Source organism: Caloenas nicobarica, chromosome 16 (assembly GCF_036013445.1).
Source record: "Caloenas nicobarica isolate bCalNic1 chromosome 16, bCalNic1.hap1, whole genome shotgun sequence".
NCBI classification, from domain to species: Eukaryota; Metazoa; Chordata; class Aves; order Columbiformes; family Columbidae; genus Caloenas; species Caloenas nicobarica.
Genome location: NC_088260.1, coordinates 9865812 through 9890538, shown reverse-complemented (window position 1 = coordinate 9890538; position 24727 = coordinate 9865812). Strand labels below are relative to the sequence as shown.

At 41.9% G+C, this 24727-nt stretch overlaps 1 protein-coding gene across 1 annotated transcript in view; it reads left to right on the top strand.

Moving 5' to 3' along the window:
- BCR (BCR activator of RhoGEF and GTPase) overlaps positions 1-24727 on the top strand; it is a 100976-nt gene that overhangs the window by 24862 nt on the left and 51387 nt on the right. The window contains exon 2 of the mRNA XM_065646131.1: positions 22730-22914. Within this exon, the coding sequence (XP_065502203.1) occupies positions 22730-22914 (185 nt within the window). The remainder of the gene's footprint in view (positions 1-22729; positions 22915-24727) is intronic.

The window sequence follows — 24727 nt, the reverse complement described above, 5'->3', positions numbered from 1 at the left end:
CATTCATCCTTTTTGGTCTGTGTTGCCTCTGGGGTAATCGTTTTGTGAGCCATCTCTTTGCTGCCCTCCTGCTCTATGGATGTCTACTTAAACAGACTCGTGGCTTGTTCATTGTCCCTTCAGCTTGATGCCCTTGTTGTCACTGTAAGGTGATGTAGAAGGAAAGAGGTTTTTATCATTGCAGTAATTCTCAGGCAGCTGGTTCTTCTGGTGGTGGAAAAACTACTTAGTACTCTCCAGGAGGCTAATGTCTTCAGAATTTGTTGAATAACTGTGTTATGACTGCAGCTGTAATAAGCTATAATTGCAGACAAATGCCTGTACAAGTTAGTGGCTGATACCATTTTTGTGCATGCACGATATCCCTATCTGTGTTCTTATGGGTAGCTATTGCAGTCTGGTCTTACTTGCTTTACTGTAGCAATGTTGAGAGGCTCCTTCTCTGGGAAATCTGGTTTTATAATGTTCTGAAAGCAAGACAGATACACTTCTTTACATATGCTATAAAAGATGTAGTTCTGATGTTACAGTTTGCTGTGCATATGTTATCAAGTGTTTAAAATGTCTTACAGAGTGTGTGTGGGGTTCTTTTCTGCATGACAATATGTAGAATATTTTGTGGTTCAGTAGTAAGTTGTTTTCACCTCACTTTTGTGTGGTGCATAAAGTGCGAGTTCCTTTGAAACTCTTGTTTCAGGAAAAGATAAACAATCTGATTCATTGACATGCTGATGTTTTGGCGTCCAGTAGTGTCCATATGCATATAAGGTAAAGCTGTTTGTTTAGTCAAGCATAAGAGCTCTAACTCTGTGAGTCTTTGGGACTGCATAACTTTTTCCTACTTGCTAAGTGTGCATGACTTGTGTGGAGCAGTTTGGTCACCTGGAGTATCACATCTTCCTCTGCCACAACTACTGCAAATGATTTTGTGAAGGCGAAAGTTATCCTTATTCAGGGCAGGCTGTGCAAAGGCTAATGCATACCTTCTCTTCCCGAGTCAGTGGAAGGAGGCAAGGGCTCCCACAGAGCTTCATGTGGGCCCTCATTTCCCTAAATATTTAATTGCATAGTGTAGGTTATCCATTGCTGTGTGTGCAGTGTGGTCTTCCTTATCTGTGTATGCTGCCTGGAGTGTACTGCTTGAACAGCCCCTGAGCACACTGTGTAACTTGTCAAATCTAAACCAGTTTTGAATGACTTGCTCCGGGGTTACTCCATTTTCCTCACTGAAAGGTATTTTCCTGCTTATTTTAATTACAAGTGTTTCTTCATTCCATATTAAGTAAAATACCATGTCTTTTATTTTTTTTCTAATTTGACAGGCAGCCTTGTAGCACACTGTTGGGGGGGGGCATTGATTAAACAAAATATTTGGATTTGCTTATCTAAGCCCCTTATTTTACAGAAACATTATAAAGAATCAAACTAGGACAAATGATCTGCAGACCCTAGCTGTGCCTGCTTGTATGTACTGAGAGCATCTCACTGTTGGTGTTTCTGGAGGACTGGTTTTGTTGTATTTTAAATTGGATTATTTTGCAAATGGATTTCTTGTCTGTTAAGGAGCACGTGCTCCAAAGCACTGGAGTATTTGACTTTTTATTGTTTCTTCTAGTGTTTTTAGTGTTTCTTCTAACCATATGTTCTGACATATAGCCCCACTGGCTTCAGTAGAAAGAACTTTCTTGAATGAATTACAAGAATATTTTTTAGTAACAATCTCTTTTGTATTTCTTTGTCCAGGCTCACAAATATCTCAAACTTTTCATTGGGAAAAAAGAACTGTTTCTGAGAGAGAGAAAGAGACCAGACCTGTAAATTTTGAAGCCTGCAGTAAATATTTCAGTGCATTACATGTAGGGATCACCTTGGGATTTCAGATTAGGAATGTCTCTGAAATGTAGATTATCTACTGAAGATCAGTGCAACTAGCATCTTGATAGGATTTGATTTAGCAGGAGAAAGCAGCTTGGAAGTGGTAGCGTAGAGAAAATCTACATGAAGTATTAGGCAGCTTTTTGATGAACAGAGCACATTCTTCCAGTGCGGAAAGATTGTCTCAGCTGTTTGACTAAGAATTTCCAAATGTTTGATAGTACAGGCTTGATTCCTTGCATCTCATTTCTGAGACCTTATTTCATCTTAAGTCTAAAGATGGAACTCTAGCTTAATAATGGCAGTTGCCATGCTGATAGCTGCCTTTAGGAATGTGTCAACAACTTAAAAGCATTGGAGAATGCAGCGCATGAGCATAAATGAGAAGCACAGTTGCGGAAATGGGTTTAGGAATTCAGTTAATCTATTTCTGTATTTCTCAAAATGCTGTCTTTTTTTTATTCCAGGGGACAAGTTTTTCTCTAGCACGATCTGCAGGGTGACATGGGTACAAGATATAAACCAAACACATTTTAAAAGTGCATCTGTTCTGATATAGCTTGAGGTGATAACAAATCAAGACTTTACGCTGCCGTGCAGTTTCTCTGCCTGTGGACAGCAACATACGTGGTTAAGGTGCACCAAATAACTTTTCACACACCCTTCTTAAATCATACCATTGTAGTTTGGGACAAAATAAGAGGCAGGACTTCGTAATTTCCTGGCATTTGTTGAAGTGCTAGAACTACAGTATATTTTTAAATCCTCACCTCTTCTTTTTTGCTCAGTCCCCACTCTGACAGTTTGAAGTGTTGCTACCAATGCCTCCCTGCGAAGGATGAGATGGCAAAGCTTGCTCGTCTGTTAGACTGTGGTCTTCAAATTCCTTTGCATTAAAGGGAATTAATGTGGCTATGGCTGATTTAAAAACCTTTGCCACTATGTGTTGCTCTCCAAAGAATGGTTATGCACATCAGCTATTTGCCCTCAGTTTTGCTAGGAAGAACTAGCTTCTTTCCTGTGGAATTATAAAATTTGGTTACTTCTTGAGCCTAAAATAACGTGCCCTGTTAGTAAGCTGAGACTTGCTGAAGAGCATTTACATCTTCCACTCCTCAACCTGTTAAGTGTTCGGATTATCCTTGCTTGTGTTCTGCTGGTAGAGACCAGGTGGAAAATAATAAAGCCCCTGTGCTTATCTGTGGTCAGCACTGACTGAAAGGGAGGGCTTATCTATCCTCCCCATGTGTCCTAGAGGAAGCCAGGCTGAAGCAGTGAATCCCAGTTCTTAACAACAGGAAAAAACAGAATTTGACTTAAAGGGCATGATTGATTGGGGACAACAAAAAAAGACACCAAATAATTGGGATTGGTGTCAAGTGGCTGAAGCTATATTTGTGGTCTGCTGAGGTATGGCAGTGACCCAGCTGCCTTCCCACTGCAAGTGCTGAGCTGCTGGAGCAGCAGAAACCACTCAGGCTGAACCAGCAGTCTGGTCATTTGTGCTGGAGGTCAAAAAGCATCATCCTACAGATTTATTTTTATTTATTGAAACGTCGTTCTGTAGAAGCATGCATAGCAGGTTTCACCTCAATGTAGACAGTGAGACTCCAGATTATCTTTGTACAGCCTGTGTGTGTGAGCAGAGGAATGGTGGTGAGACATACAGGACCTGGCTTAATCTTTGTTAAGCTTCCTCATGTTGCAGTACCTTGACAGTGGATGTGAGTGTATTTCAGTGTATGATTTTAAGACAACTGGGGGATGTGTGAGAGAGGGATGCCTTCGTACAATGACCTTCCTACCTGTAAGCTCCCAAAATAATAATGCATAAGCATTGAAGAAGATTCTAAGTCAATTACTGTATAAGCTTGTCTGTAGACTGTCTGCTGGGACAGGCATCCACAAGGGAGTGCATAGAGGCAAAAACTATAAGCATTATGAATTTAGGACTGCAGTTTTTTCTCCATGCCCTTGCAGAAGCTTTGATAAAAGGATTGGTAATAGGAAAAGGAAAAGAGGAGTAAAGCATGGCATCCAAAAGAGCTTGATTGTAAAATAGTGCATTACAGCTTGGTGATGATGGGGAAATAGGTAAAATTTGGGGGGTCTTAGATTTATGTAATTCTGAAATTCTGCTGTTGTGTGTCACAGTGTGTTTTACTTGTTTCTATAGTGACTTAGAGGTGTCCAATTTTCCTTGTCTCAGAAAGCTGTTCCTGAATGATGCTTTGGAATTTCCCTTCTTTCCAACTGAGTAATCTGGTCCTTAGTTATGTAGGCTATCTTAACTCACTCACCAAACACTCCCCGCTATGAAAATTCATTTGTTGAGTATGTACTTTCTGGCAACTGGCTAGCCTAAGAGGAGTTAGTTATTGCAGGTAACATTAACCCGACTTTTGCCCGAAGATCTCTTTTCTTTTTCTTTTCTTTTTTTTTTTTTTTTTTAAACCTTCTACTTCAAAGTTCCAAGCATAAGTAGATATTATCTCAGTTTAAAAGTGGATTAAGTCAAGGCATTGCTGGATATGAATCTGGTTCTTCCTAGAATCTTAACTATTCACTTGCTGAACAAAATATGCTGATCTCCTTAGCTGTTGTCTTTCTGTCACATGTCCTGAGACTAATGAATAAAATAATAAATTTAGCATGTCTGTACATTTTAGAAAGATAAAAAGTAATGGAAAAACTTGGTCGTTGGACAAACTGCCACATTTATAAAATACTGGGGCTCATCCCTATTACATGAAAGGAATTGCTGCCCCAGATGGTTAAACATAAAGGGATTAGATATACAGCACGATTTTTGTGCCTTGTATTGTCTTAGTAACCACGGTGCCACACTGTCAAACCTTGCAAAAGAGTTTCCTAGACACTTTTCCAGTGATTGCTGTGAATCACTGACTCTGATTTTTTTTTTTTTTTTTCAGTCAGACTTTGTACATATGCAAGATACAGAGAAGTACGAGTTCGTTGTGCCACTTCTCATGAATAATGAACTGCCCAAGTGATACTGGAAGCAGTGGTAGGTTTTGCCACTTTCCAGAGGAATCTGATTGCATTCAGAGAGCTGTAATGTTATAAGCAATTGAATTTAACTTACTGGAATGCTCCTAATTTCCAGCAGTCCTGGAGGTGTGGAAAGTGCTTTCTGCCTTGGATTTCATGCGTGCCAGGACTTCCTTTCTCCAGCTGTCATGCTCCGAGAAGCCACCTTCTCTTTGCCATCCTGTCTATTTGCATTGAATTCTCTGTTTGTCACCAGCTTTTCTACTCTTCTTTTTCTCCTCAGTTTAAATTTTTGTTCTTACCCTTGCAGAGAGATGCTTGCCGAAATTAAGCTTTATTCCTCCTAATTTGCAGCTCTAGCTCACTCTGTGCAAACCTGTTTCCCTGTGTTTAATTTTATCCTTTGTGGTAGAATTTTGATACAAGTCTTACGTTACCGGGATCATCCATTAACTACTGCCAGGAGAGGCATTAACTCATGTGCACGTATAACCTATTATGCAGCTGACGTTAGATGTGCTCCCATGTAAGGAAGAAAAACGTTTCGATTCCTCTAATGCAGTAAAATTCTCTGTAGCTAGCAATTCCTGACCCTTTGGATGGAATACTGAAGGATCACTCAGAAATTATTGGGATTGTCTGCTTGTGCAAAAAAAATGTTGTTTGATGGGTTTCTGTTTAAAGCAGATGCTTTTTTATAACTTCTATTTCAAACCTTTTCTTCAATCTTTTCTTCCATTTGTTCTGGACAGTGCTGCAGGATGTCTGTGCTCCATTTCTTGCAAGTAACGACATCCCAAGAAATAGCACTTATTTTTCCATGTTCAAGCTCTTTTCATCAGTGATTGAGGGCCTTGCTCTGTTGGATCACTCTCATGGGCTCTGCTGGTTAAAGATTGGAAGAGTTTTTGGCATTGGATACTGTTGTGTATAATACTTTTCTCCCATCCAGCATGAGAACAGAGGGAAAGACTAGCACTAGGAACAGGGAAATAGGTTTGACTAGACCTGTTGTTGTGTTGTAAATTATTAAATATATAAAATAAGTAACTGCAGTAGTGGATTATGCTAGTTTTCAGTTACATGTGGTGGAACTGAATGGGAACCTGTTAGCATTTAAAGAAACTAAGCAGGAGTGGCTTGTCCAAGGTTGTTCCGTCCTCTTATACTGAACTCAATAACCATGGGCAGTGGAGAGGGAGAGATTTAAAATACCCAAGAACTAGCTAAGGAGTAACTCCTGACATAAAGGCTTCTATTCATGGCTTCTTTCCCCCACCCCCTTCTTGCTTCCCTTAAATTTATATTTTATACACAGCGTTTGGGCCTATTAGTTATGCTTTTTTTAGTAGGTTCAAAATGGGAATGTGGTATTTTGAGGCTAGGTACTAAACCACAAAACTAGCTGAGCTGATTGCATGGTGCCTAAAGCTTCCTGGCACATGATGCAGCCTTGGCCTCCCATTGTTTGCAGGCGTCCAGATGTGCAGGGCTGCGTACATGACCCACGCTGTTGCATTCTTAGAATCTCAGTAATGTATGGACATCATTCAGTAGGAAAAGTGGACTATTAACAATTCAGTAGAGGTGAGAATCTTTACTAGATGTGTTCTCTTCAAAGTTTCTTACAAAGCTGCATAGGGCAACCTGTGGTGTTGCAGGCCAGGTGTCCTGGCATCTGTACAGCTATAGGGTGTAGCATTCTTCTTCTTTTACGAAAATGCTTGCAACAGTGAAATGGGAATATTCACATACAAAAACTTCTCCAGCCTTGACTTCTTGACAGAGATTGTGTGCTAAGCAAGAGAAGTTTGAAGTTCTTGGAAGATACCAGGCAAGAAGGAGCTTTACATTCTGGTCAGAGAGAAGCAAGGGGGAGAGGAAAGCCCGTCGTATCTAGAGGGCAGATTAGAGAGAAAATTCTTCTGCTGAGAGGGACATTTTAATTCCGGACTATTTATATGCCTGAAAGATGAGTCTGGGCTTGAATAAGAAATGGCGTATCCAGAGGGAAGCTCATTTTGCGATATGGTCATCCAAGTTTTTGCTGAGAAGTACGTTTTAAACACCTGTCTTTTGAATGCACAAGCTTTCTTAATGCCTGCTAACGCACATCTCTCTGCATTCCCTATGTGATGCACAGCATGATTGCCTGCACTCCCATGTACCAGTAGTATCTGCTGGTTGTTTATATGCACCTGGTGAGAAATAGCATCAATCAGTAATGTCCTTGTGAGACTAGTTCATGAGATGCCAAGACGTGATGGTCTCTGGTAAACACTGGTTCCCCTTGTGCCATTTGCCTGCTCTGGTGTGGAGGAGAGGGACCTAAGCTCCTGTGTTTAAGGGGTGCTCTGGGGTTAAGCACCATTCTGTGCACTGCTAGTAGCTGTAGAGTTAATACTGTCATCTAACAAGACCCCCTATTGCAGTAACTGCTTTTCCCTGATTCTCCAAGGGTGTTCATCCCTAGCGAGTGCATGCTGGGTTGTTATGCCTCTGTTACCTAGTGTCTGTGTCATCCCCCAACACTGTCTGCTGGGAGAAGTGCCAACGTTATGGAAAGAGCCCCCTCTGAGAGTGGCTGATAGCCAGTAATCCCTTTAGAAAAGCATGCGCTGCGAGACTGCTGTGCTGCAGATTCTGCTGTTACTAAATTTTGCATTTCACCCTTTGCTTTTTACGAGGTCCCATGGGGAACTTGGTTTCCAAGAGGCAGACAAAGAAAAGGAATAGTGGCTGCTCTTTGCTAGGAACCTGTCTGTCAGTGCTCATCCTTCCCGGAGGGAGGGAGGCAGCTGTGGAAGGAGGCTCGAGTCCTCATAACTAAGACTCAATAGCAGCAGGAATGCTTCGTGGTACTCTATTAAATAGTCCCTTGTATGAGCACTTCAGGTCCTGAGACTCTCACTGCCTTTGCTCCTGTGACCCTTTGTGTCTCTTTGAGGCAGAACAACTGCTATGCATGACTTGAACTCCAGGTTTGGTTTATGATTAAATCTCCAGGCTCTGGAAGAGGGACCTGGCAGTTGTAAGGTCCCATGAGGACTTGCAGAGAATAAACATAGTGACTAAGGTTGAACAGCCAAGTCCTTTGGTTAACATCCAGTTTGTGTGATGTCCAGGCCATCGTACTGTCACCCTTTGACACAGGTCAGCTGCTTTTTTCCCCTTCTTATTCCCCTCCCATTTGTCAACATCAGATCCTAATCATAGGCAAATGAGAAGATGTACCTAATCTTGCACTAGGGTTGGACAGAGTGTGGATCCTCCTGCTCCTGTTGAAGAGGGGTGTTCTAATCAAAGGCAAGAGACCCCATCTGCTTGACATAAAATTGAGAACGGAGTACTTGGATCTTCGAGAGGTAGTTGGTAGGCACGAGGGTTCACTGGCTTCATCTAGGAAGTTCTCACCTTGCTTACAGAATTCAGCCTTCAGTTTAATGAAACGTTTGTGTTAAGACTCATTAATACACATGGATCATCAGTGCAGGTGCTTATGAAACGTCACGTTTTTCGTGGCTGTTATATTCAGGAGTCATATGCAAAATGAATGAGTTATGTTTGTTTAGTTTCTCTTCTGTCATTCCCATCTGTTAAAAACAAACCTATAAACAAAAATGAGGTTATTCCATCATTTTTCATCTCCTCTAGGCTGCTGTTAAAAGGCAACTTGCCCTTTATAAAATGATCAGTTGGTACTGAGCTCCAGCCCATTTTGATTTTAGAAGAGGCATGTTTCACTTCCTGTAGCTCCTTTGTGTCTTGCCACTTGTGGTCCACAAGCCCCAAGTTGCTGATGTGAAACTAACAACTCAAACGGTTGTGAATTGAGAGGAAGAAAGTGCCTGAGGATGTTTGTAATCTCTTGTGTGTGAACTGTATTTCTTTCACTACTACTTGATGTCATTTGCTGTGACATCTTTAACACCTGCTGTTTTAATAGTCTGCATTCTTGATTGAAAGCTTCTTGGCCAAGGATCTAGGCTAAAATTTGCTCAAGTAGCTTGGGTCCAAGTCTTATTTTTATTAATTACTTGGGCTTATGAGATATGAGTGTGGTCCCAAAAATTCAACCCTATGTCCTGTACCAGTACTCACCTTTTAATTCACCTTCCCAAGATACCTTCCTTCTTTTCTGTTTTTAATGTTTTGAGTTTTAGGAGGACAATTGAGTCTTTGTGTGAGAAAAGGAGCCTCTTGAAGTTGGTTGTTTTTGTTTTGTGGTAGTGATGTTCTAAAAAGGATTTCCATTGCCACATACAGGTTTGTAGTAAAATATGTGCCCACAGTGCTGGATGGGTGTTTTTTATGAACTATATTAAATCTGTACCGGCATGTACCACTCTGAGGAAGTAAAACAAATCCCAGGTGAAGGGGTGTTTTTGGTCTGTCTTCCATTCTGGCCAATCCAGCTCTTGGGGCAGGAACCAGCTTTCCATTTTATGCGAGTGGATATCCCGCTTGGTACATCAGATAGCTGGTCCCATGTTGCAACTCATAAGTAGGACTTCTGTCTTTCTGCTCTAGTAATATTGACAGGAATCTTGTCTTGTCCCACTAATTCTTCAGTTATCTCAAGCCTTTCAAAGAGCACGAGTCTGTCAGACAGTGTAGTTGTTGTTTAAAAATGCTGCTGAAAATTAAAGTGAAGCATTAATCCAGGAAACGTAGTGGCGTGCAGAGGTTTTGTAGAAAACAGTTACTGTGCTGTTAAACAGTATCTGCTCTGTGCAGCTTGCAGTCTGAAACGTCAGAACTTCTATTTCAGGGCTGTGTCAAATTGCTTGAAGCTTTTTAGGGCTGGACCAAGCGTCAACTCAACACGTCTTCCAAGTTTCTGTAAAAGTCCTAGTAAAGCAGTGTCTAAATATAGTGCTGATGTGCAAGTGTTCTGTTATTCCTCCCCCGTTGTGTTTTACTTGCTTCTGTTTGTACGTTTATTCCATTTAAAGCGGGTTACGGTTTTCTCTGAAGTTTTTACTCAAAATATTTGACTGCCTACAACATGATATGAAGAACAAGAAATTAAAATAAATAAATACATTTCCCATAAAAGGAATGAAGATATGAGGCTGCTAAGCTTTAGAGCAGCCAGCAGCCCACAGCTGTGCTGTGTGGAGGAGCAGAGCCATCCTTCTGGGTGTGTGCTCTTCTACTGATACAAAGCTTAGCTGTACCTACAATTTACGCAGTTCAGAGTAAGCATCTGCGCCCGGCTAATCTTTTCCCTTCCAAAATGGTCCAGTCAAGTCAAAACCCATGGCCTGGATTCTTACCTTCTGATGGGGGGAGCGTAACTGTGAGGATTTCTTCCGTCGTCAAGTGATTGATCCCCTTCCAGTAAGCAGTTTATCCCATCTAAGATTTTTGTCTGCTTCCAGACATGCCTTCAGACTACATAAGGAGTTTAGGTTGACACCGTTCCTAAATCTGTTGTTTGTGGGTAAGTGGGGTGAAACCAGCTTGATGTGAGTTTGTGTTTCCCCAGCTCTGTTAACTTTAATTGAATGATGACAAAGAATCATTTAGGTTTCTATTTTTTCTAAGGTGACTGGTCAAGATGCCGAGACTGTATGTGTACTTATAATGCATTTGGGCACAAAGTTCTGTTCTCTCTTGCTGCACAGAAAGGGCTTTTGGAAGCTGTGTCTGGCTTGAAGATTTTGGGGGTTGTCTCAAAAATTTGAGGTTTTTCTCTTCGTAGCTCTAGGTGGTCCTCCTCAGGGCTTCTCGTGGTTCTTGGATTTGTAGATTATTTTTCCTGTGAAAACAGAGATTTCAATGTGAGTTCATGCACGGTATCTTAGAGCCAGGGTTTCCACAGCCACTATTCAGGTGCCAGTCGCAGGCATTCAGGCCTGCTCATTGCTTTGGCTGAGCACAAGATGCTTTCAAGTCCCTAGTTTGAATGCTGCAGTGACCAAAGGGATGAGCGGCTCGGTGGTCCATGACATGAGGGGAGCTGGTTCTGATCAGCACCTGCCCGCTGGGGGCTTCCCAGGGCTGCTCAGGCAGCTGATCCAGCGGTGCTGCTGTTGATAGCTCATGCAAGGCAGCTCCTCTTCCAGCTGCTTCCCCTTACTTGCCTTTTAAATGCTTTTGTTCTCTAGCAAAATGTTGCTTGTAAGGGGGGAGGGAGGAGATCCCAGGCTATTATCTGCTAATAATAATTCTGGTCATAATTCTGGTAAATAATTGATTTATTTCTTTTCAGACTTGAAATCAGAAGCAGGCCTTAAGTACTGGTATCATACCACTGTGATTATCAGTCCTGGAATTTCAGTGCTTCGTCTTGGGGAATGGCTGCCTGGCTCTTGGGAGGGGGATGCCACTGGAAATAAAAGCAGAAAGTAACTCTAAAACCACAAGGAGAAAGTGTTTCTTTTGCTACTATACTGTTTTTAAAGTTTTCTTGCTTTGAACTAGCTCCTCTGGAATAAAACGATTCTCTAGATGATCTTCTGGCTTGTGTTATGCTCTGGACTAGCTGCTCAGACTCTCTCTTTACCTGTTTTTATTAAGCAATGGAATTTGGAAATGAGAGTGTTAACAGCACCAAGCACCATCACTGGCTGTGTCTGCTCTGTGTGTGAGGGTCCATGCTGTACTGATTAATCTTTTAAAATCTTACTGTGCTGTGCAGACTGCTCAGTAGGAGTCTGGTGTGGATTCCTTAGGTTCAGCCTGTATTTTGGCACAGCCAAATCCTGTTCCCAGATAGCTGGGACAACTAATCAATCATCTGCTCTGGGGATGTGTGTATATGTATGTGTATGTACGCACACTTAGCGTATATATTTTGTGTTTCTTGACACTTTGTGTCCAGAGTGTTTCCCTAACAAGCCTCCTTCCCACTCGTGAAAGAGAAGGCCTTGTGCAGAAAAGTGGGGTGTGGGGACACACCCCACCCGAAAATATGTTTATTTTGTGACTTGCTGGGAATGAGTCCTCACTGTTGACAGTCCTTAGCAACATCATGTGCAGTGCAGCAATAATGCAAAGGCTTCTCTAGGGCCTACAGCGGAGAGCCGCTTTCACAATTAATTCCTTCTCGTGCTTTGCCCCCTTCTCCTGCAGCAGCTGATCTGAGTTACAGCCTCTGAGTGCCCTTGAAGTGTGTGTGGGGCAGTCACACGTCTGCACAGCCAGCCGGGCTCCGACCCTGCCTGGCTCTGCGTGCCTCTGCATACCCACAGCTCTTCTGGAAGCGTTAGGGAGCCACAAGGGCTGTTCTTGGCCTTGGTGCAAAGTTACTATTTAAAACTACTTCGTGACTTTCTGGGCATGAGGGCCTCTAATCTTTTGCTTTGAGAGCTACTGTCTGAGCAGGAGCTCTGTACATACAAGTTTGGGTATAGAAGAAAGCTTTTAGGAGACACCATCACCTACATAGGTTGTTGCATCTTAGTTGGGACTGGTGTGGTCCTGTTTTCCTGTGCATGAATTTCATTGGCATTTTAGTGCTTCCCCTTGGCATAGCTTCAAAATCACTTGTTGGCTCATTCATGCTGTGGGATGGCAGGCCTTAATGCGATGGTTTTGTAACACGTCTGTGTTACCAGAATAAGCTCCCTCTTATTCCATATTTTAATAAAATCTGACCAGCAATGAATCAGTCAATGATGCTGCAGCATAAACCAGCATTGTTGGTGTCGGTGTCACGAGCTCAGACAGAGATCTTGCCTCTTATGTGCTCTTCGGCTTCTTTGAGAACTCCAAGTGGCACCAATGTGCTGCTTGTTCTTGAATCATGTTTTTTCTAAATTTATTCTTCACAATCAAAATAATTAAAGGAGGACTCCACTTCTAAAAGCAGATTCTGCAAAAGAAGCATGAGTTTGGGAGGAAAGGTAGGATGGCATGTGAGGTGAGAACTTACTAGCCCAGAACAAACCTTGACACGTGACTTCAACTACCTTCATCTTATTTAGTAGTTTCAAGGAAAAAGAGATGGTGTTTATTAATGCTGGTAAGGAGCTGTGTTCTACCTTCCACATCTTTAATTTAAAAAAAAAGTTTCTATAACTACCTTGCCATGGTTATGAATGACACAAAACTTGTTTTTGCTTCTCCAGCCAGATGACAGGAAGACACTGAGCTTGGGCAGCAGCTGTCTTCAGAAAAGGTTGTTAGTGGTGTAGGCAGAGCCATCTGCCTAGCAAGGCATTTAGCTTGGCTTGCTTGTTCCAGGCCAAGATGGTAAATCAATAGCTTATTTTTTTACAGTGTAACAAGTAAGATGTCAATGGCTAGATTAACAGTGTAAACAGGAAAATGGTGGCTAGCTTTATTGGCTTTTGAGTGTCCTGTCTGCGCTAGTGAGAAAGCAAAACAACATTTAAAAAAAACCCCAAAAACAAAACCAAAAAACAAACCAAAAGCCAAAACCAACTCATCCTGAAAGAGATTGAAGATTTAGAAACAGGGCAGTATTCTTATCAGGCACATTTATTGTTCTTTTTTTAATAGACTTAAATGCCCCCTGCTACCTAGGGCTGGTCGTCCCTTCCCTTCTCACAGACTGTCAGTTCAGTTAAACTCTTGTTTTAACAGGCGCTTTCCTCTCTGCATGGCAGGACTTTCAGTCTGCTCTAGTTAAATACAGGAAATGGAATATATACAGCGTGGGGTTTTTAGTTAACAGATCAAGCTGTGGCAACCGGTCCATTTTGTTTCTATTAATTTTCTAATCTCTTCTATCTCTCTGGAGGTTCCTGTGGCCAAACATTTTTTGAAGTGGCTGCAAAACTCTCGAGACCAATGTGAAGAGCAAAATAGTAAATAGCATGCTGGTCATGAGCGGAATTTTCATCCATTCACCTGACAAATGATAGAGCCACACTAGGTATGTGAGAAGAAGCCACCTCAATGCAGTTAGTACATGCATTTTCCTTTTAGGCTTTGTGACTAGATTTCTTTTTAGAAATGAAACCAGGGCTGTAGTTTGAGCACAGCAGTAGGGCTGACCTGAACAGTCACATTTGCTCCATCCCACCTCTGTGCTCAGTTATGCTGATGCATTGTGTGGAGATGATCAGTGAAATGGAAGAGGAAACTGCTCTGGCTCATAAAACAACACTTTTGCTGGTTATTTTTAGCTTAGCCAGCTCCTGCTGTGGTTTGTGCTCCCTGCAAACATGTCTGTTACAGGACAGTGGGGGAGACACGGGCAGGAACCTACAAAGAGAGTGGAAACTGCTTGAATCCTAAAACTTTACCTCTCCTAATGCAGCCCCTGCTTTTGTTGAGAAATAGTCTGACTTGTAGGATTTTCTCCTTACAGCTGTGTGTGGTTCATCGTTGTTGGTTTTGGTTTTGGTTGTTTTTTCTTTTTAACCTCATTTTTCATGGAAATATTTTCTGTATTTAAATCAGCTTAGACCTCCAATCTAGTCAGTGCTAAAGCTTATGGTGCCTTTAGTGCAAAGCCACATGTACTTATGGATGTATCTACCTGTCCGTGGTTTTTTGTACTGAAAAAGTCTTTAATTCTGAACAACCAGGCCAAAAATTTACTTTCTGCCTGTTAGACTTGCAGTGAATGAGAACAGCTAAACTTGGTGAACAATCCTGAGTAAGGAATGGAAAAGAAAACTGGAAAGACATTCCAGTTTGCTCTGGGATTTACTTTGCCAAGAACATCCAGTGGCCTGACTGCCAACATGACCTGAACATGGAAACCTTTGCAGCCTGCCTGGGAAAACATGGAACAGGAGAGGAATCTAAAGACATAGACCTTGGATGGAGTCACTTCTGCTCCCTCCAAGGCAAGAGTCTGAGAGGTATTTATCCATATTATGGGATGTGCCATATGACTTAGTGGTAAACATTTAAGAGAAACAATTAAGAAAAAAAAAAAGGGCAACAGGAGTTTCACTGGTTTGGGACCTGTGAGTTAAGTATTATCACGCTCTTCCTTGAGTGAATGGTACCTATGAAATTCAGTCCTGACCGGAATTTCTCTGTCTTTACCTATTGGCAGCATATTTGCAGCCCGTCATAGCGAGAACATACCTCATTCATATATGCATGTGTTTTACTCACTGATGTTTAGGGCTCTAAGTGATGGCAATTAAACCTTTGAAGTGCCTTGGAGGGCGTGTAGCAGCCGGTAGGACATAGGCATGATCAGCCACCATAGAGAAATGTTCAAGTCTTGCCTTCTGTAGTAACTACGGGTAACTTTCCTAATATTAGTTACATACAGCATGCTTTTAATATATCCTAAAATTTAATAATTGTGTGTAGACACCCTGTGTTTGAAAGGCCACATCTTCTAACCATGTAACCTGTCTTCCTCTTAATCAAACTGTTATCATCAGCTGGACTCCTCTGTCGAGTTCGTGGTGTGTAATGGTTGTGCTTCCCTCCCAGTATTTCAGTTTGATTGAAACCGATCCAAGTGCCAGATGTCTGACAGAGATGGGAATTTACACCTCTGCTACTTTTCCCTTGCCGACCTCTGTGGCATGCACTGTGTCAAAGCCTGGCTGAATGTCGTGTGTGGATGACAGCTTGGCCTACGCTCCTTAGCATCTAGCACTCCAGGGTTGCTAAGCCGGAGTTGTCTGAAGTAGAGATGAGCAGCAGGGAAGTTGTGCTGGTTGGCAGAAGGGAAATCTTTGGAATTTGCATGCTACAGTGCAGTCTTGCCTGGTAAAAGCTGGACTCGCCTGGATGATCAGGTTAGCTTCCTGAATTTTTCTCTCATGATGACGACTCTCACAGTAGCCTTGGTGAGCAGTTCTTTGTCCTGTGTGGGGATGCTTTAGGCTACCTGAGGTGGAGAATGATCTCAGTAGTGCCAGCTTTCACATCTTGGCCAGATCATGGAATCTCAGTCTGCATGGGTATTAGATCTGTATGAATGTTAAACTCTCCCCAGGAAAATGCCAATCAGAGCAAAATGCAATAGCATGTCTCAGTAACAGACTGCTGCAAACCTGTCCTCTAGTCTCTGCATGAACTCTTCGTGGAATATATGGGCAGATTAAAGAACTCTGATCTTTTTTAGATGTTTAATGATCTGAGTTTGACACACCTAAAAGATTAAAAGTGGGCTGCAGTTAATTCATCTAAAGACTTAAGGGCGCTGCCTGCCACAAGGGTGAAGCTCAGCTGTGGTAGAGACAGAAGTTTCTTGGAGGCTGGTTAATGTCTATGGCCTGAGATCCCCCAGGGGAGGGAGGGTGGAGAGAACCACCAGCTGTCTTGCTGCTTCCATAGGCAAGGTACTTTCTTCGTCTTCTGTCTCAAAAGTAAGATGCAGTTCTCAATCTCTACATGCACACAAACACACCCTTACCCTTAAAAGAAAATTAAACACTGGGTAAAATTTACATGTGACAGATACTTTTTTGTGCAGCCACTTAACATGCCACAGAAAGATGACAATGGGAGGGGAAAGATGCAAACCTGAAACGGATATGGTGATTTCAGAAAATCTTCCGAAATTTTGGATTCACATAACTCCTTTTTTGGTTGCTGTACAAGCTGCAGTGGTCATTCCAGTGTCCAGCTATGTATTTAGAAACTTCCCTTGCTGGAGTACTGTTCCCCTTTCGTCTTATTCCCTAAAGAGAGTTTCTTTGCGCAATGTCAGCACATAGCATGCTTTCAGAGCCCACTTCATGTCTGCCTGCAGAAGCGAAACTGCAGCTTGGCTGCATTGTCCAAAACCGCTTGTTTAACTCTGCCTTGGTTTTGTGTGCTGATGGGTGTTTCCTGCGGGTGGGCTGTGTTATGTATTTCACTGCAATTCAACTTCTGCAGCCCGTGTTCACAAACAGCTTGTTCAGCGGTGGTACGCAAGATCATCCTCTGTGGACATTCTTCTAGGGCGGATGATGGAGTGCCTTGCAGGAGTCTATCAGCACCAATAGTTGGATTCTCTTTATGTGCTTAATGGAGAAATACAGCTTGAGGCCATAGGCGGGCTTGGAGCTAGCTTTTGTTGCTCTTCGCCTTTCTGTTTTTGTGCTCATCTAATAGCAAAGAATGAATTTGCAAACTACTGGGATTTTTTTGTTGCTAAGTGAATTGTTTTTGTATTGAGTGGGGGCTTCAGGTTTTACTACACATTTTTACATGTAGATGTACTGTCTTTACACACAGATACAAAGCATGAAGGAGAGAGATTGTTTTGAATCTGTTCAGCATTGTAGCAGAGCCTTTTCTTCATCAGTCTGAGAAGAATAAAGCCACAGGGATGTGACATGGCAAACATGTCTAATTTTTTTCCTTTGGCATCTGGATCTTCTTTCTGGGGCAGGCCTCTGATATAGGTAGACAGCATAATTATTGTTTGTAGATCTCAGTTTTGTGCAAAAGCGTACAAAGTATTGAGTGTACTGTTTCCTGGGTTTGGAGCTGATTCAGAAGGTATCAAGGAAATAAGCAAGATGCTTAGTTTTCCATAGTTTAACTCTTCTATTTTTTAGTAAGTTTTGCTGTATTTCTTAGGCAACTGCATTCACAGCCCATCTACACTGATGCACTTCTACATGCGCTGAGCACTGGGCCCCAGTCCCTGATCTTTCTCCAAGTAGCCTGGCCAACACTACAGAAACATGGTATTTTATTTCTTATTGTTTATCACCAAGCAAACGGTAGCATGTAAAAGTTCGAGCTAAGATCAGTAAGACATATTAGTAACTTAAAGGTTACAAAAAAAAAAAAAAAAGTGTGGCATTCTGGTAACTTATCCCCAAACAGCCACATATAAATCCTGGGAACTGACTGAGCTTCAGCCTAAAGGAAACTTGAGCAGTGTTTTGCTAATACGATGTCTTCAGCTAGAGTACCAGCTTTTAAGTATACCTGCTCCAGAACTACCATGTATCTACCCTTTTGGTTCGGATTTCTGTGCCACAAACTAGATCAGAGCACTGATCCAGCTTAGAAGGGAAGAGTCAAAGATATTTTTCTTTGAGCTGGCCAAGTTCTTTATCTGGACCATAGATGTCTGTGGGGTTGCAAAACTAAGGGGATAAGAGGGGAAAGGGCCATGCAGTGGTTTGTGGATTGGTGGGGGAAACCTTAAACCGCTATTGCTGCCAAGATGCATTGTCAAACTGTGGCCTCACACATTCCCTGGCATAGAAACACAGAGTCAGAGGATGCAAACTGCCTATCTCCCTTCTGCTCTGCAGCTGTGGGAATGTTTTTGGAGTGAGTATAGACATTGCAAACTCGTGCTAGCCTTGGTACCACTTACAATGAAGCCACAGTGATGTGGGGCTTTGGCATGAGCTGCAACTCCCCCTCCTCCTCCAGGATTCTAGGTATTTACTGAGGCAGGCAGGTCTGAGCTGCCGTGGCTTCTCTGCTCTTTCAGCAGGATTACCTGGAGCACAGCTAGCTTGGAAGCCTCTCTGCACGCTGCTGTTAAACCTCTCAAGCAGCTATGGATGTTGTGATGCTGTGAAAGTATGACACATGCATTTGAATCATTGCGTGACCCTGGATTACATGCAGCTAATCTTTCTTTTTTCTTAGAAGTTAATTTCTTTTTCCCTTGCTGCTTTCAAGTTAGATCTATGACTTGATTTTGTATTCCCAAAGAATGAGTGTGGCACTCAGCAGGAAGGGTGTAGGCAACAGGACAAGGGAACAGTGTTGCTGTGCTGTCTCTGAGTGCCAGTGAATTTGTGACTAACTGTAAATGTGTTAGATTCTTTCTTACCCTCCAACCAGATGAAATTTAAGGCAGTGAGGGAGAGGAGCTGTTTAGAAGAGGGGAGGAACAGGAAAATTAAGAAAAGGAATATTAAGTTTGGGGGAAAAAAAAAGAAAGAAAATTAAGAGGGGACAGAGTTGAGAAAGGCAAGGGGATGGAAGCAATAACTGAAGAGGGGAGTGGTGGAACAGACTCATAAAAGCTGGAGCGCAGCAAGGCCAGGGAGGCCATTGCTGTCAGAACCAAAGGTGGAAGTAAATGATTGAGGTTTTTAGCAGAATGTGTTAATTGTTTATGAGTTTATGTAGCCCAAGGTAGTTCATTGCACCTGAAGATCATGCTAGTGCAGGCGAGGGGAACTGTAGGAGGATGTCAGAGGGCCAGTGGCAGAAATAGCTACTCCCGAGTGCTGAGAGGGCTTGTTTCTGTAAGTCACAGCTGCTGCTCTTCTCTATGGGATGGGACTCTTGCAGGTTACCCAAAGAGGAGGAGATAGGAATTCTGCTGGTGAGCTGAGAGGAGCATGACACACATGAGGTAGTGTCCCTAGTAACCCTCTCTGGTGCTCTCTCAATACAACATATTTGAGCCCATTGTCCTCATGTGCCTACCCTTTTTCCTTAGTTGTCCCTTGTCAGCAATTGTCTGTTGTTCCTGTGTTTCATCTTTCTCTGGCTTTGACAGCTCAGTTTCTGATGACTTACTGGCTGGCCCTAAAAGGAGAATAAGAACTCTCTTAATGCCCACCCTACCTGAGTCACTGGCTAAGGAACCAAGTGCCCTTGCTTGGGCCCAGCTGCTGTCTCCACTTGCCATCTACAAGAGGAGCACCCAGAGCAGCTGGAAGTGTCTGAGCAGGTGAGCTCCTGGCTCTCATCTCTTTGCTCTCGTCTTTTTGTGCCCAGGTAGAGCCTGAACAGCCTGTGCAGCGTTGTGCTGGGTTTAGATCCAAATAACTTAGTTTCCCTAGCAACAGTGGTCTCTTTAATCATAGAGATACAAGCCTACCTCTGCTATTAGCGTTAAGACTTGCGTAATGGATCTGGCTACAGTGATACTTTCCTTCTATTGAAAAAATGGTAGAATAAAAGCAAGAAGGTCCTTCTGCCTTTAAGATAATTAAAATCTCAGTAGGTGGATTTCAGTGCTTTATGCAGCAATGATAGAAAGAAGAGGGATTATAACTACCTCTAAGCTTTTTAATGTGTGAAGTATCCCTGGAGGATACAGAAATAAAGTTTGAAATTCTGTGTGGAGCTTTCTATGCACAGTCCTCATGGCAGGCTATGACACTGATAAATTCATTCCTTGTTGAGATGTGTTATTTTCATTTTTCTGGATAGGGAAGACAAAGTGATTCAAAGGTAGACTGAATCTTGTTGCAAAGCTGGGAATAAATCTCCTCTTCCGAGCTCAAGTCCTCCACCTGCCCTTTCCTTCAGATTCAGATAAAGATTTCCCTGTGCAGTAGGAAACAGAATATGTTATGGAAGGTAGAAGTGCGCAGCTTGCTTTTTAGCAGGAGAAAGTGAGAAAAGTGCAAATACTGTGATTCACTGCAAGCCTTTCTGCTAATATATTTTAGTCTGCATTCACTCCCTCATTAACAGAAGTAGAGCAAACTATAAGCTTAGAAAGTGAGCATTGAGAGTGAAAGAAATATTCTTGCCTTAATTTCTGCACAGCAATGTGGTCTTGTTACTACATGTGTACAGGAGAAACTGGTTTGTATAAGAGTAGTCTGAAGAAACTTCTGAAGTAAAAAGAACTCTTACTTGATCAAGGGCATGAAGCCTCTGTAAGCGCCCAGTACTGATGTTCTTCCTTGGAAAATGCCAGTGTTGAATTGTCAGCAATACCTTGCAGGCTTCTTAGGTTAGAAAGTTGTACAAGGGACAGCTGAATGGAAAACAGATATCTGCACTCCTCCACTGAAGTTATAAGGTCTTAGGTTTGTTTGTTTGTTTTATATGGCATAATAGTGCAGAGATACAAGGAGACACCCATCCTTCTTCCTATTTATAATTCTGGACTCTGGAGTTAAAACAGCCCCTTAACCTTCTGACCATCCATCTTGTGTGCGAAGAGGGTATTCTTACTTTTTCTTTTCAGTGTTTCCTTGCCTGTTTGGGTAGTGCAAGGTGGGGGCCATGCTGTCGTCTTCTCTGTTCTTGTAGCCAAAGAGCTTTTGAAAACTCCAGATTTGTTTGGCTTGCAGGTGTTGTAGACATAATCCAGCTTGGGGATACCTAAAAATCTCTTTTGTTTGTGACTGAGCACCCTTATTTCAGCAACTCCCTTTCAAGCCTCCTTTTACCTAATCAACTTAGTAGGATGTCTTCTAAGTGGTTGGGGAGCTCTGGAAAAAACATCTAGACAAAAGTCCCTTCCAGAGGACATGTACTACCTTTTTTTTTTTTTTTTTTCCCCATTCCTGTGGTCTTGCAGACTCTAATGAGCCTTTTGAGGAACTCTGAGAGCTTGAGCACAAGGTAATACCATGAGCAGGTGGGTGACTTAACTGATTGAGCTTGTTAAAGTAATATTGCCATGCTGCTTCAGCAGCCTGAAGGCCTCATATACAGCTGTTATTTAGCTGGGTGGTATTTGGTATGAACCAAGACCAAGGCTCACTTCTACAGTGAGTTTATTGTTGGATTTTCAGTATATTGTTTGTGTAAATTCCCTAGACCAGCTCTCCCTCCTGAGTAAGCCAAATGGATCAAGTTTTATTCTGTTCCACACAAAGTTCACATCCTTTACTGGAATGAGTCATGCTTTAACCGAGTTTACTGTGAGGGAGGAAAGTGGGCTCTAAAATGTTACTCCTCCACCCTGCCTTAGTGATGTATAACAGGATTATTAGTATGCCTGGCAGCTGCTGCTTATTATTTTCACAGAACCTGGCTATTTGTGAAAACAAGTGAAAAACAGTTCTACTTGTGTTCAAGCATGAATTGAATGCATCGTTTTAAACTTATAAGACAAAAAGCTCTCTTTTTTTTTTTTTTGGTGGCTTTGTCTTCCTTAAGGATCGCCTGCTACTGTAGAAGCGGATCTAGCTTATCTCCCTGTGGTTATTTTTCAGTTTTGGGAGAAAGTGCTATTTTGTGACTTGTAACTGAAAGGGGAGGAGGAACTCTACGATTTTGTGTTCAGTGGCCCATGCGCAGCTATTACTGTTACACACAGGACACTCCTGGGCAGTGTCAGGTGAAAGCGCTTCACAGGCCCATGTAACTTGTGTGTGAAGTTGTCTCCAGCTTCTCTCAGGCAAGATGTGGTGCCACTGTACAGAAAGGAAATTTTGGTCCTCTGTGTATATTGATTTGTGCAGAGAGGTAAAAGACCTTTTAAGCTATGGTAGAGAGAGCTGCTCAATGTGTTCATAATGTAGGTTTTTTGCAGAAATAGTCTCTGTACACATCTACTAGAGATACCAGAACCCATTTTACTAGTCATCTTTTCTGCAGAAGTTCATTGATACCTCATGCAATAGTGGTTAATTTGACTCTTTATACCACCATCCCTTTTCGGTTGGGTTTTGTGGGGGTGGGAGTGGGAGGGAGCAGGGTGGTGGAGGAGGAGGGGCAGCCAATAGAGGAGGATCTCTTAAGATTTTCTTTTTGGCAGCAGGCGGGTTCACTTGACATGCAAGACCTTTCTCCCCTTGTTCCTGAGAGGTCTGGAAAGACTTACGTTTCTCTCCTGAGCTATGTATTATCCATGGTTGCTAAACTGGCAGGGGCATCATCTGTTCTTGTTCTACAGAAAAAACAGGGTCTGTTACTGTAACCCACTACATTCCTCAACCAAGACTGCGTAACTTTCATGGTGCCTGCAAAAAGGTTTATTTTGATGCTAATGCTTTTGAAAGAAAACTTGAGGGAAGGAGCTGTAATTAAATGAACATCAATGTTAGATATTAGAAAGGACTTTATCTTTTAGGACTTAGAATGAGTGAAGTGATGTGAACATTTGGTGACAACATGAGTTTAATTAAATTTACACCTCCACTTGATCTATATTTAACTATCGCTGACTCTGGGTTTACTGATAAGTGATCACGATAGCTGGGAGGCAGGCAGTGCCTTGGTTGACCAGCCTGCCTCCTGTCTGGCTTGACTCTGACCAAACAGATGTTTCTCCTGTGTTTTACAGATGCTTCATTCAGTGGCACACCACCTAACTATGCGTATGATGCAGACCGTGCTGAAGAACAGAGGCGACATCATGATATGATGCCCTATATTGATGACTCGCCATCATCCTCACCCCATCTCAGTTCCAAGAGTCGAGGCAGCCGGGACACCCTATCTTCAGGGTCTCTGGAATCTACAAAATCAGTGAGTCCTTTCCTGCCTTTTTGGAGTCAGCACAGCCTTGTGGGTTTGTAAGGGGTAGACTGGTTTAACAGGGAGAAAGACAGGGACTACCAGCACTGTAGGACAGATTACCTGACATAATATAACAGTGTCTGATTGATCTTGTGTATTTAAAGCTAAAATGGTGCTTCTAGCTGATGCGAAGCCTAGACTTCAGGGGTGAGTGTTTGTGTGTATGATTTTTTTTTTTTAATTTTTTTTTTTTAAGCCTCAGTTTTTCACCTCAGTTTTTCAAGTGAATTTTAGTGGAGAGAATTGGTGATTAATTGCTGTTGAGATGGTCTCTAAATAACAGATGTTTTGGAAACAAGACTCTGGAACAAAACATCCTACATTATGATGATCATACATCTGTGCATGTGGGTTGTCATTGCCTTTTACAAGGAAAATAAGAGTTATTTTCAGGTAGGTTAAAGGTTTTTATAAAGCATCTAGAATATATAAAAAGATCTATTTCCTTCACCATGTGAAAATGCAATAAGAGGATTTAAAAATGCCAGCTCTGAAGTATGGTTACTTTGGGTGGGAGATGGCCACTTCTTATAATGAATTTGACTATTCCCTAAATAGCTATTTATATAATCAGCTATGATAAAAAGTTCAGAAGGGACCACCCAGCCTGACCTGTGGTTTGATTTGGACCTTCAGGCTATCTTGCTTTATATTTGCTTCAGGTTCAGTAGCATGGCTTCAGCTTGGAACTTAAGGGAAATTTCTATTTTTGTTTTTACAATAGTCTTGGTAGAGAGTCTGCTGCTTGCCCTGGTAAATAACTATTGATTCTGCTGTCTTCACAGTAAAAAATGTCTTGGTTTCAGTTTGTATTATCTGTTTGACTTTCAGCCTTTGTTTCTCTTTATCCTTTTACTTCCTAGATTGTAGAGCACTTCAGTTCCAAGTTGCTGTTTCCCTGAATATCTTTGTCATCTGCAAACTTTTGGTTTCCCCAAGTCATTCATAAAAATGCTTAATAGCACAAAGACAACTGTCACTTCCTTCCTACTGTATTTCTAAGAAAGTGTAGCCAAACAATCTTGAATTCCCACATTGTAAGTGACACTTGGAAATCTGTCATTTAAGTGGTTTAACTTACGTGTTTGCTTTATATTGTTCTGTCCTAGAGAGGGATGGATATTTTATATGTATCAGCATACATGTAAATCAACATCATCACCTTTATCACACAGTCTTATTTATCTTGCATCAAAATGATTTCGAGAGTCTGACGAGTTCCACAAACCATTGCAACCTAGCATTCATTTTATACATCCTTCTGTCACTCTGTATTGGTTAGTGCCATATCATATGTTTTCTTTCTTTTTCTAGATGAATGTTAGGTTAAGAAGCCTACTTGAGACAGTGTTCTTTTTCTTCTTTCTTGTTTATAAAAATGCATTGTCGAGATCTCTTAAAGCATTAACAAGTTGTTGATGTTTGCTTTATTTTATTTGACGACGAAGTATGGAATCTAGTTAGCTGCTTATGCTTTAGTCTATTAATTCCGGGATGCTTTTTTATTTCTCAAGATGAGAATTCTTGTGATCTGTAAGAGGCTTTTGAATGCAGAAATGATCATTAGTAAATTCAAAAGCTCCAAGAACATTTTAATATTGTCTTGAAATTCGCAGGTTATGTTTCTCAGAATGAAGGGAAAATGCTATGTGACTACATATGGCTGAGAGTTATCTTCAAAGAACCAGTTGTCTTAATGCCTGTGACTGGAGGCCTAGAATACACACTGTCTAATATTTAATCTTGTTCCTTATTTGTTTAA